The 13,645-nt window shown below is 46.8% G+C and overlaps 1 protein-coding gene across 3 annotated transcripts in view; it reads right to left on the bottom strand.

Moving 5' to 3' along the window:
• The window catches only part of GABRA3 (gamma-aminobutyric acid type A receptor subunit alpha3), a 186,709-nt gene that overhangs the window by 51,971 nt on the left and 121,093 nt on the right, over positions 1-13,645 (bottom strand). For all 3 annotated transcript variants that reach the window (XM_038747852.1, XM_038747853.1, XM_038747851.1), the window contains one exon: positions 3,323-3,543. In XM_038747852.1, coding sequence (XP_038603780.1) covers positions 3,323-3,543 — 221 coding nt within the window. The remainder of the gene's footprint in view (positions 1-3,322; positions 3,544-13,645) is intronic.

Raw genomic sequence — 13,645 nt, 5'->3', positions numbered from 1 at the left:
AGGAGAGAACCAGTCTGCGCCCTGCTTCTTCCAAACTCCATATCAGCTCCAGCCCCACCCTGAGAGGGACATGAGGAGGCTCGGGTGGGCCAGGGTGACTTGAGGCGGGGAGAAAGCAGAGAGGAGAAAGATAAAGAGGACAGTTGTTCACAAGTCCCTTCCAGAGAGAATGGATCTGGCCCAGGGAGGGGTAAGCAACACTGCAATAATAATAATAACAATGATAATAATAATAATAACGATGGTATTTGTTAAGCGCTTACTATGTGCCAAGCACTGTTCTAAGTGCTGGGAGAGATACAAGGTAATCAGGTTGTCCCACGTGGGGCTCACAGTCTAGTGCTTAGAACAGTGCTTTGCACATAGTAAGCGCTTTACAAATGCCATTATTATTATTATTATTATTATTAATCCCCATTTTACAGATGAGGTAACTGAGGCACAGAGAAATTAAGTGACTTGCCCAAAGTGCACTCTGACAGGTGGCAGAGGCGGGATTAGAACCCACGACCTCTCACTCCCAAACCCCTGCTCTTTCCACTGAGCCATGCCGTAACCTCCTGGAGGGCAGGGATTAGGTCTACCAACTCTGAGAAACAGCATGGTGTGAAAGAAAGATCACAGGTCTAATCCTAGCTCTGCCACTGGCCTGCAGTATGATTTTGGGCCAGTCACTTCACTTCTCTGTGTCTCAGTTACCTCATCTGCAAAATGAGGATTAAGACTGTGAGCCCTGCGTGGGACAGGGACTGTGTCCAACCTGATCATCTTGTATCTACTCTAGTGTTCAGTTCAGTGCCTGGCACATAGTAAGTAGTTAACAAATACTATTAGAAAGAAAACAAAAAACTGTATTGTATTTTCTCTCCCAAGAACTTAGTACAGCAGTGTCCTGCAAACGGTAAGCACTCAATAAATACCACTGACTGACTTTTCTGTGCCTTTGTTCCTCATCTGTAAAATGGGATGAAATACCTATTTTCCCTCCCAATTAGACTGAACAACAAGTGTAGAACAGGTACTGTGCCTACTCTGAATTATATCTATCTCAGCGCTTACCACAGTGCTTGGTACATGGTGTTTACGTGCTTAGTACAGGGCTCTGCACAGAGTAAGCGCCTAATAAATACGATAGATTGAATGAAGAAATATTACAGTATTATTATTATTATCAGGAATAATAAACTATGCCCCTCCTTACCTTAAAGGTCTGAAAACACACTCCTCTAAGAGGCTCTCCCTGATTTAAGTCAACCTCCTCGATCAAATTCTCCAATCTGTTTATCCCATTTATTCATTCAACCTTGGCTTATCTTTCCTTTTAAGCAGCTGCATTTATGTTTTTCCTCCTGTTCCCATTACACCGTCTATGTTTACCTGGTTTCCCCGTTAGACTGAAAGCTTCTCAAGGTCAGGGAATGTCAGTCTTCTCCTTCTCCTGTTTGCAGCCAAGCACTAAATACAGTGCTCTTCAATAAATACAGATGAATCAATCCGTCAGTGGTATTTATTGAGTGCTTACTATGTGCAGAGCAGTGTACTAGGTGCTTGGGAAAGTACAACAGTGTTAGCAGACATGTTCCCTTCTCTCAGAACTTTAATAAGCTTTTTTCAGTAGTAATACTCTCCTCACTTACAGAGTGTGCTTGTTCATGTGGAGTGTGAGGACTGTAATTATGCAGCTTGACTTAAAAAATCTCGTTTTAATGCTGAGCCTATCCCTGAGAGAAGGAGGAGGCTCTTAAGGTTGACCGCTTTGCCACCCTACTAGTGTCAGCTCATTTGAAAACCAGTTTCTCTTCAGCTCTCTGCCTGACCCTGCTAGGACAGCTAGATGCAGCTTTTAATGAAGGCCCCGAGGGGAGGCTCTGAGTCAGCTCCGGGGCCTGCTCTTCCAATGCCAGGCTGCTTCTGTAGCCTCGGTGCGTCGGAGCTGGCATCCTACTTGCTAATAAGAAAGCAATTTCAAGCCCAAGTCGTGTTTCTTTGTGCCTGGGTCTTAGAGAAGCCACTAAGGACCCACAGGGCAGTGTCCCAAATCACCTCATTGAGAGCAAGACGCTAGAAATCTTGAAAGCCATCGAGTCATGCTTAAATGGAGCCAAGCTGTGGGCTTAGCTTGTTGAAGTGCCTGCCTTAAAAATACTGCACTCATTAGGAGTAGAGTAGGGAAAGAGTATGGGAAATGAATCAGTATTTGAAGACCTTGATATAGACGTGGAGGATAATCTACTCTATTTTGCTGGACCAGTGAGCCACTGAGATTATTATCTCTGTGGACGCTGTCATTCTCCCTCCAGTACACCAGCCTTCTGGCCTTCCTATCCACCTCTCCCCATATCCCAATTCCCTCTCCCATCCCCATCCCTGGGACAGAGCCCACCATTTCCTTTAAAGGACCTCTCTTTTTGTAGCTGATTCCAGCCAAAGGGTCTTGACCACCTTCCAGCTTTATGAAAGTGACTCACACTCTGTATCTCCTCTCTCTGTTGCAGCTTCACCTGTGAGTGACATAGCAACTTTCCCTTAACGGAAAACAAGATACCCTGGAAGGGGCAAGCTACCTTCTGGCAGAGTGGCAGGTGTGTTTGTGTTGTGCACAGAAACAAGCAGTCCACAGTGAAGGTAGGGGAACTGAGCCCTCTCAGCTTCATTTCTTCTTCTCCCACTCCCTTCTGTATCACCCTTGTCCTTGGATTTGCACGCTTTATTCACCCCTCCCTCAGCCCCACAACGTTTCTGTATATATCCGTAGTTCTTTTATTTCCATTAATGTCTGTCTCCCTCTCTAGACTGTAAACTCTCTGTGAGCTGTGTTTACCAACTCTGTTATATCATACCCTCCCGAGTGCTATGTACAGTGCTCTGCACACAGTAAGCGCTCAATAAATATGATTGACTGATTCTGACCACGGGCACAGCCAGCTCGGTTCTCTCTCCCTGGAAGAATGCACTGATATATTCATTCATTCATTTAATTGTATTTATTGAGCGCTTACTGTGTGCAGAGCACTGTACTAAGCGCTTGGGAAGTACAAGTTGGCAACATATAGAGACGGTCCCTACCCAACAGTGGGCTAACAGTCTAGAAGGGGGAGACAGACAACAAACAAAACATATTAACAAAATAAAATAAATAGAATAAATATGTGCCAATAAAATAAATAGAGTAATGAATGCATACAAACTTATATACATATATACAGGTACTGTGGGGAGGGGAAGGAGGTAAGGCGGGGGGGATGGGGAGGGGGAGGAGGGAGAGAGGAAGGAGGGGGTTCAGTCTGGGAAGGCCTCCTGGAGGAGGCCTCCATATACTAACCTCATGGTGTACAGGAGGGTCCCGTTGTCCACCAGACGTAACAGCTTGTTGGGGGTGGTCATGTTGTGAGCCACTGACTTCTTCCCATTGTGGAAGAAAGTATCAGGCGTCCAGATCTTACTTGCCAGCAAGTTGTTGAGAGGCAGGATCTTCATGGGGCCATCAAATTTAAGGCGTTCGTCGTGCCAGGTCTGCCGGAAAAACACATCGATGGTGTACTCCTGGGTAGAGAGACAAAGAGGGAAAACAGAGTCTGAGTTTTATCTGGGACCTCTGGACGGTTTTGTCAGGCACCTTGACATTCATTTCATTCTTTCAATTGTATTTATTGAGCACTTACTGTGTGCAGAGCACTACACTAAGCGCTTGGAAAGTACAATTTGGCAATGGATAGAAACGGTCCCTACCCAACAGCAGGCTCACAGTCTAGAAGGGGGAGACAGACAACAAAACAAAACTAGTAGACAGGTGTCAATACCATCAAAATAAATAAATAAATAGAATTATAGATAAATACACATTGTTAATAAAATAGAGTAATACATATGTGCAAATATACACAAGTGCTGTGGGGAGAGGAAGGGGGAAGGGCAGAGGGAGGGAGGGAGGGCATTGGGGAGGTGAGGAGGAGCAGAGGATAAAGTGGGGGCTCAGTCTGGGAAGGCCTCCTGGAGGAGGTGAGCTCTCAGTAGGGCTTTGAAGGGAGGAAGAGAGCTAGTTTGGAGGATGGGCAGAGGGAGGGCATTCCAGGACAGGGGGAGGATGTGGGCAAGGGGTCAACGGCAGGACAGGCGAGAATGAGGCACAGTGAGGAGGTTAGCGGCAGAAGAGCAGAGGATGCGGGCTGGGCTGTAGAAGGAGGGAAGGGAGGTGAGGTAGGAGGGGGCGAGGGGATGGAGAGCTTTGAAACCGAGAGTGAGGAGTTTTTGCTTGATTCGAAGGTTGATAGGCAACCACTGGAGATTTTTGAGCAGGGGAGTGACATGCCCAGAGCGATTCTGCGGAAAGATAATCCGGGTAGCAGAGTGAAGTATTTGACATTCCAAATATCATAATTATTATTACTATCATCCATTATTGTATTTCAGTGCTTTCTATGTGTCAAGCACTGTAAGATGCAAGATAATCACGTCCTTGGCCCACAGTTGGCTCACAGTCCTTGGTCCGCAGGGGGCTCATAGTCTATGCATATGGGAGAACAGGCATTGAATCCCCATTTTACAGATGAGGAAACTGAGGCACAGAGAAGTGAAGTGACATGTCCAAGGTCACATAGCAGGCAAGTGGTAGAGCTGGAATTAGAGCCTAGGTCCTCCGATTCCCAGGCCCCTGCTCTTTCCATCAGGCCACACTTCTCCTAGTTGACAGCAGTTAGAGAAGCAGCGTGGCTCAATGGAAAGAGCACGGGCTAGGGAATCAGAGGTCATGGGTTCAAATCCCGGCTCCACCAATTGCCAGCTGTGTGACTTTGGGCAAGTCACTTCACTTCTCTGGGCCTCAGTTCCCTCATCCGTAAAATGGGGATTAAGACTGTGAGCCCCACGTGGGACAACCTGATCACCTTGTATCCTCCCCAGTGCTTAGAACAGTGCTTCGCACATAGTAAGCACTTAACAAATGCCATCATTATTATTATTACTATTAACAAATATCACTATTGTTATTAATATTATAATTACGTGCCGAGCATCGCAGATACAAGATAGTCAAGTCAGCCGCAGTTCCTGTTCTATATGGGGCTCACAGCCTAAGTAGGAGGGAGAACAGACACTGAACTCCCATTTTACAGATGAGGAAACTGAGGAACAATAAGTTAAGTGATTTGCCCCAGGTAATACAGCAGGTCAGTGGTGGAGGTAGGATTAGAACCCAGGTCCTCTTACTCCCAGGCCCATGCTCTTTCCACTGGGCCACATTGTTGCTTTCAAGTTTGCAGCACTTTCTCTGACAGTTGGGAGAGGCTCCTTGCTCAATAGCTGTAAATGGCAGATGAGTCAAAAGGAGACTGTTCCTCTTGAGGTCAACCTTAGTACTCTGATATACAATTAGAACTAGCCCAGAATGGGCAACAATTGTCCTAAAAATTAGTAACAGTTAAATGCTCAACAAATACCACAATTATTTGGTTCCATATCCCATGCTAAATCCTGGAATAGATACAGTACAATTAGAAACAGTGCATCATTATTATCAAAGGTATTTGTTGAGGACCTATTGTATGCAAAGCACTATAATAAGAGGGAGAGTACAATACAACAGATTTGGTAGACACATTCCCTGACCACAACAAGCTTACAAGCTAGAGAACAGTCTCTTTGTCTCATATGGAGTTTACAACCTTGGAGGAGAGAAGGGGTAATTACTCTCATTTTTCAGATGAGGAAACTGGGGCATAGAGAAGTGAAATGATTTCCCCAATGTCACACAACAGGCAAGTGGCAAAGCCAGGACTGGAACCCAGGTCTTCTCATTCATTCATTCATTCATTCATATTTATTGAACATTTACTGTGTGCAGAGCACTGTACTAAGCGCTTGGAAAGTACAATTCAACAAGAAACAGTGACATTACCTGCCCACACAGAGTTCACAGTCTAGAGGGACTGTGACTCTACTGCTCTATCAATCAGTCGTATTTATTGAGCACTTACTGTGTGCAGAGCACTGTACTAAGCGCTTGGGATGTACAAGTTGGCAACATATAGAGACTCTCTCACATCTCTCTCTCTCTCTCTCTCTCTCTCTCTCACACACACACACACACACACACACACACACGTACATCCTCTGTATTTGAGGAAAACTCCACTACTGGTAAAATCCACCCATGGCTGCATGTGTAATTAAAAAGTCCAATGTTTACCTCAGAGTCCCATCCCCACTGCGTCCCCACAAAAGTTAAAAGGTCTTAACACTTAACACTCAACCAAGAGCTACTCCTTTCCTGATTGCTGGGTGTCACGCTAATGATAATAATAATTATACAATAAATATAGCATTTACTATGTGCCATGCACTGGCATAGATAGAAGATAATCAGATTAGATACAGTCCCTGCCCCACATGGGGCTCAAAGTCTAAGTAAGAGGGAGTAGTATTTAATCGTCATTTTACAGCCAAGGAAGCTGAGGAGTTCCTCCACACAGGATTCTGAACTTTGTTTTACGACATGTTAATGAGGCATGATCCCTCGAGATGATCCCATTAAGCAGTGGTTTATGGGGTCCTGTCACCAGGTCTCCGCAAAGTTTAAATTAAGAGGTCCCGGACTTTCCGAGTAGGGGGATGGCTGTGGGGAAGAGGGAGCCGAAAGTCATGTAATGCGAGCCAGACTGTCCCAGGTCCAAGGCGGAGCAAGGTCTCTTGCCTATGGCTTTCACAGCAGTCCTGCTTGCAACCAGAGCAGAGAAACATGGAAGTTGATGAGACAGGCCGGGACATTTCTTTTTAATGGTGTTTGTTAAACGTTTCCTACCACTGTGGATTTTTCGTTCAGCCACCCTCCACCCGATCGCCTGGGGAGGGGCGATGCAGGTGTCATAGTACCCTGGTAGGGTTAAGTATGAACAGACTCTGGAGAAGCGAGCCAAAGAGCACAAAAGAGTAGGAAAGTGGCTGTCTGCCCATTCACCCCAGTGGGGTACGAGTGACGAACGGCCCCATTCCGCCTCCACTGCCTGCTTTTTATTGAGTCACAAAGCCATTCAGTATTGTGGAACAGCCTTAATCCCAAGCTCCCGTTATGCAAACAGCGACCACCCGTTCCTGTTTCTCAAGCAGCGACCACCACTTCCTTTTTTTTGTCACCTAGTGGTCAGCCGTTTCCCGTTTGTGAATTGGCTAACACGGGAGGCCAGGTCCTGTGTACAAGGTGGATGGGTGGCCTCGCACAAGATGGAGTAAGTTTTGCTTTACACAAAATGGAGTCAGTTTTGCCCTGAACAATCCCCTCTTTAGTCCTAGTGGGCCACATGGATGGCCCCTCAGAACCACAGCTCATGGGAGTTGAAGCAACAGGACCTGCTGGTCAAGATCCTCGGCAGGTGGAGGTCGTAGTGGCATCATTTTGGAGAGGTGGTGCCTGAGACAATAGAAACAAGAGGAGAGCAGACAGAAACCCACCAGAACCAGAAGAAGGATTTGAAAGCCGGCATGAGTGGTCAGGAAGGGACCCTCCAAAGAAGGGGTGAGAGCAGTTTTCCCGACTATACGTTTAAGCCAAACCCAGTCACCTGCCTCACAGGGGTGTAGATGGCAATCTAGAGGTACCGCTTGCTGGCTGATGTTCATGCGATGTAGTCGATTCAGCTCCCGTTGAAGGCCAATTAGATAGGAAGCCAAACTTTCATCCCCATCCAAGAAGGAAACATGGGCTGCTCTCGGAACCTCACCTGAAGTGGGTGGGTGCCCAAACAAGAGTTCGTATGCGGAGATTCGCAGATCTCCTCTGGGACGTGACTGCAACCATCAAAAAGCGATAGGGGGGATGTGATGCTACCTTAAATGTGTCTCCATGCACAACTTGCCTAACATTGTTTTGAGTTCCCAATTAGCCCTTTCCACTTTACCCTAACTCTGAAGGTGGTGAGGGGTATGCAGACTACTCTCATACCCTATACATCTGTATACCTTGCTCAGAACAGTTTCTATGAAATGAGATCCCTGATCTGAATCAATGACCTCTGGGGGCCCAAATCAGGGAATGATTTTGCACAAAAGAGACTTTACCACAAAGGTAGCTGCAGATTGTCAGGTGGGGAAGGCTTCAATCTTAGAGACACAGCATGGCTCAGTGGAAAGAGCACGGGCTTTGGAGTCAGTGGTCATGGGTTCGAATCCCAGCTCTGCCAATAGTCAGCTGTGTGACTTTGGGCAAGTCACTTAACTTCTCGGTGCCTCAGTTACCTCATCTGTAAAATGGGGATTAAGACTGTGAGCCCCCCGTGGGACAACCTGATCTCTTTGTAACCTCCCCACCGCTTAGAACAGTGCTTTGCACAAAGTAAGCAATTAATAAATGCCATTATTATTATTATTATTATTATTATTAGTCCATAAGGTGATCAATGATAACTAATGCATACCTATAGCCTTCAGGTTGGGGAAGAGTAATAAAGCCAATTTGTAGCCCCTCAAATGGATAAGACACCTGGGGCCTTCCCTCCCAGGGAACCGCTAGGGGCTGAGCTGTATTATAGCTTTGACAGATTGGACATGCCATAGTGACACATTTGGCAGTTGGGTGGATGCCAGGGGCGAACCAATGTCATAAAAACGGCAGCACCCAGGGCGCCAGCTCCATAGTGAGTATTTTGGTGCACCTGTAAGCAAACAAGACTAAGGGCAACTGCTGGAAGGATGGGATGACCATCAGGCACCCAGAGGTACCCATCCCTTTCGACCACCTTGTACTTTAAAACCCACTCAGCGCGTTCTCGTTCCACCACCATGGGAGGATCGGGGCAGTGGCTAATATATTGAGCGTCCCAGAAGGAACCCTTTCCCCAAAACTGGCAACCCATCTGGCAGTGCGATCGGCCTTCCAATTTCCTTGGCTAACTGGATCTTGGCCCTGAGTGTGCGCTCGTACATGGATGACCGTCAGAGCAGCTGGGAACTTTATATCATCCAGGAGGCAGGTCACCTGCTCCCCGTTTGCTATAGGTTTCCCAGCAGAGGTCAAAAACCCTCAAGATTGTCAGAGGGAGAGGGCACCCGTGGCATGACAGATCCCAAAGGCATACTTAGAATCTGGGTACACATTGGCACTCTTTCCTTTGGCCAGGTGGAAGGCCTGAATCAGAGCCTCTAGTCTGGCTGCCTGGGTGCTGCAACTTGGGGAAAGGGAATCTGTGCACAAAATCGAAGTGTGGGAGACTACCGCAGCTCCTGCATAGCAGTGACCTGCGTCTGTGAAGGATGACCCGTCAGTGAACAACTTGACATCTGGATTTGGTAAAGGAAGGTCATGCATATCCTGGTGGGCCATGATAACAGTCTGAGCCACTTTCTCACAATTGTGTATGTTCTTTACGGCCTGCACTCCCTGGGCTAGGAAGTCAGGTCCTAGTAGAGTGGCGGTATTAAGTGTTCCACACTTTTCTAGCTGAACCTGGGGATTTTCAAGTAAAGCCAATTCATAGCAGGTCAACCGGGAAACTGATAAGGCTTGTGTTGCAGCACCATGAAGCAGGAGAACTACATCATGTGGTGCATGGAGAATAACCTTGTGTCCCAATAAAACATCTTGGGTTTTTTCCAAGATCAGGGTTGCTGTGGCACTACAACGAATGCAGGGGATTTGCCCTATCACTATGGGATCTAATTGGGCTGAATAATATGCTATCGTGTGACAATGTGGTCCCAGTCCTTGGCAAAGGACTCCAGAGGCTAGTCCCTGCCTTTCACATACGAACAGCAGGAAGGGTTTCTCATAGTCAGGCAGTCCCAGGGCTGGGGCAGAGCCCAGGCTGCCCTTAAGGTCCTGGAAAGCCCGCTCCGCTTCTGCTGACCACTGAAGGAGATCCGTAGCCTGCTTTGTTAACAACTGAAAGAGGGGTCGAGCTTTTAGCCTAAATTCAGGAATCCAGGCCTGACAGAAACCGGCCGCCCCAAGGAATCCTCGAAGCTCCTGTTTTGTTTTTGGGCACAGTAGTGCTAGGATAATCTTTGCACGGCTAGGTGCAATCACCCTTTCCCCTGCCCAGAGAAGGAAACCTAAATATTTCACTTGCCCTTGACACCACTGTAACTTTCTATGACTGACTTTGAGACTGAAAGTATACAGATGATACAAAACAGCCAAAGGGCCTTGTCTACATAGGTCCTCAGTGTCCCCTGTGATCAAAATATAATCTATATACTGGAACATCACCACTCCCTTTGGTAGCTGTAACAGCAAGAGAGCCTCATATAAGGCATACGAAAAAATAGTAGGGGAGTGTACAAATCCTTGGGGCAACCGAGTCCAGGTTACTGGCAGTGTCCCCAGGTGAAAGCAAAGAAATATTGACTCCGGGTTGACACCAGAATTTTAAAGAAGGGTCCCATCAGGTCAATACGAGTAAAAGCCTTGGCCAGAGGACTAACTCCACTGATAACCGATTTTGGGCTGGGGACCACCGCATTTAATGGAACAACATACGCATTTACTGCTTGAAAATCCAGAACAAAGTGATGGGTTGGGGGTTCCCCAGGCTTACAAACCTGTAGCACAGGGTTGTTACATGGGGAGCAAAATCTGACCAAGATGCCTTAGATTAAAAATTGAGCATTAATAGGTTGCAATCCTGTTCGCCCTTCTGGGGACATAAGGTATTGGAGAACACATGGTGGGGTTCACTGGGAGAGAACTTCTGCCTCAGAGGGCTCAGCCCCTTTTAACAGACCCACATCGGTAGGTCCAAGTCTCCATATATGTGGAGGTAATTTGCTCAAAGATGGATCAAAAGTCTCCCCTGAGGCTTCTATCCATATCACATCGAGAATGGACCCTCCCCATATTAACAAATCCGGTTTTCTTAGCAGACTTCCTATTGTTAGGGCGATCCCTCCAGGCTCACATTTAAGGGTGGCCTGAAGATTACATAGCAAATCTCTTCCCATCAAGGGCGACAGCGCAGAAAGAACCACAAGGAAAGGATGGTGAAGGCTGATCCCTGCAACCCAAACCAGGAGTGGTTGGATTTGGGGAACAGACTGCACTTTCCCTCCAATCCCACGATCCAAACCTTATCCCTTTCTCGGTCTTCGGGGGGAAAGGTCGGGAGTGCAGACTAGGTAGCTCCGGTATCAATCAAACACTTATAAGGCTTTGGATTAATCACAATTTCACAAAAGGGTTCGAAGGATAGGAAACTCATCAACAAGGCCATTTCATAGGGTTCATAACATGATTCATCTTCCGGTCCGCAATAAGGGGGTTCATCATCCTTTTGCCACCCAGGGTGCTCCTCCCCATCTGAGTATATTTAGGGGTCTAGTCACTGGGGACTCTCAGGGTCCCAGGGGCCAATCGGTCCAAAATCCAGTACATCATTTTGGGAGTTGGAGTAATGGGACCTTGATGGCTCCTTTCCATCCCAGGGGTTTGGCGGCGGTCTAAACGCTCAACCTGGGCACTGTCGATGGCAAAGACAATCTCACTTAAAATGACCCTCCTGATTACAAAAAAACCCACCGGGGAACTACTCCCTTCCCTCCTCCTGCTTTCTCTTGCACCACCAATACCTTAACATGCTGGCAAATGGGGAGCAGTATGGATCCCTGTGGTCGGGGAGCTTGGTGATAAGTAATGTGAACCCGAGCCATCAGTTGGGACTTTAGTCCAATTCCCACTTCTGGTACATAGGGAGGTGGGGTAGAGGGAGACTCCCATATGGGGGGTATCGTAGGATATAAGGTAGATCCCGAAGTTAGAACAATCAGGGGTCTCTCCTCTTTCCCGGAGGTTAACGAGACCAGGGTAGTGGGCTCGGGTGCATCGGGCTGACTGAGGTTGTAGTTTCAGTCTCCCCTGAGCTGGGTAATCCAACAGAATGATGAGCCCAGCAATACCAGTAACACAACTGGTCAGGCTTAAATTTTCCCAGAATTTCTTCTAAGTTTTGAAGAACAGGTGAATCGAAAGTTCCCCCTTTGGGCCAGAATGTCTGTCCTGAGGCATCCTTTAGTTCTAACCAGGATTTATGACACCATTTCACTTGCTTTTTCTATTCTTTAGTGGCAAATGACCCTGGCCCCAGGACTGAAGGACCTTATTAAGGCAACTAGAGTCTTTAGATGAACCAGACCCCAGTGTTCCTCTAGGATGTCTCCTAGACCTCAAGAATCCCTTCTCCTACACCGAAAACCCCTTCTTCCGATTACTCCAAGATCCTCCCCTAAATAGCAGGGGAGATCCCACCTATACTGGCGGGCAACCCTTATGGCTAAGACTCCTCAGAAAGGAAAGTATCCTTTCCCTAAAATCGGGATTTACTTATGATTTTGGGCCCCCGGGTACCTCATTTTGGGGGAGTCTCTGCTTGGTCCATTCAGTTAACCTCACACAGGGTCCTGCAGTAGTCACCAAAAACTGTTTTGGATTTTTCATTCATCCACCCTCCACCCAATCGCTTGTGGAGGGGCGGCGCAGTTTTTGTAGTACCCTGGTAGGGTTAAGTAAGAACGGACTCTGGAGAAGCAAGCCAAAGAGAAGGAAAGAGTAGGAAAGTGGCTGTCAGCCCGTTCACCCCAGCGGGGTATGAGTGACAAACAGCCCTGTTCTGCCTCCACTGCCTGCTTTATATTGAGTCACACAGCCATTCAGTATTGTGGAACAGTCTTAATCCCAAGCTTCCCATATGAAAGCAGCGACCACCAGTTCCTTTTTTTGTCACTTAGTGGTCAGCCATTTCCCATTTGTGAACTGGTTAACACGGAAGGCCAGGTCCTGTGCATGAGGCAGATGTGTGGCCTCGCACAAGATGGAGTCGGTCTTGCTTTGCACAAAATGGAGTCAGTTTTGTCCTGAACACTATGTGCCAGGCACTGTACTAAGCACTGGGGTAGATAGAAAATAATCAGGTTGAACACAGTTCTTGTCCCACATAGGCTTCATAATCTTAATATCCATTTTACAGATGAAGTAACTGAGGCACAGAGAAGTTAAGTTACTTGTCGAGATCCCATAGCAGATAACTGGCCAACCCAGGACCTCTGAATCCCAGGCCATACTCTTCCCACTAGGGAGGAAGACCCTCGAGGAAGAGTTTGACTCTGTTGATAAGATGGAAGTGGAGAAATGAGAAGTGGAGGCAGGCAGAGAAGAAAATTTACTACTACTTAAAATATGCTCTCCTCACATTTAAGACTGTGAACCCCATGTGGGAAAGGGACTGATTAGCTTGTATCTACCCCAGCGCTTAGAACAGTGCTTGACACATAGTAAGCATTTAACAAGAACCATTATTAAGATTATTATTTTTATTTTCAAGTATTTGGGAATTAATAGGAAGCTGCCTGCTTTGGTGTTTTTCATCTCTTTCTGAGGCATGAGTCAGTCTATCATCAGTTTGCACTGAATTCTATTCCAGGTGCTGGTGAATTTGGCTGCACATTCTAACATTCTACTTAAACAGAATGCATTAAAGTAGTCTATTTTTTTAATCTATTCATTATTCTGACCACTCACTCTCACACCTGATCTTTTTTTTTTAATGGTATTTGTTAAGTGCTTACTACATGGCAGGCACTGAACTAAGCACTCAGGTAGATACAAGCTAATTCATTCATTCATTCAGTCGCATTTATTGAGCGCTTACTGTGTGCAGAGCACTGTACT

Source organism: Tachyglossus aculeatus, chromosome 6 (assembly GCF_015852505.1).
Source record: "Tachyglossus aculeatus isolate mTacAcu1 chromosome 6, mTacAcu1.pri, whole genome shotgun sequence".
NCBI lineage: Eukaryota > Metazoa > Chordata > Mammalia > Monotremata > Tachyglossidae > Tachyglossus > Tachyglossus aculeatus.
Note: the sequence above shows the minus strand (reverse complement) of the source record. Positions and strands in the feature narration are given on the sequence as shown.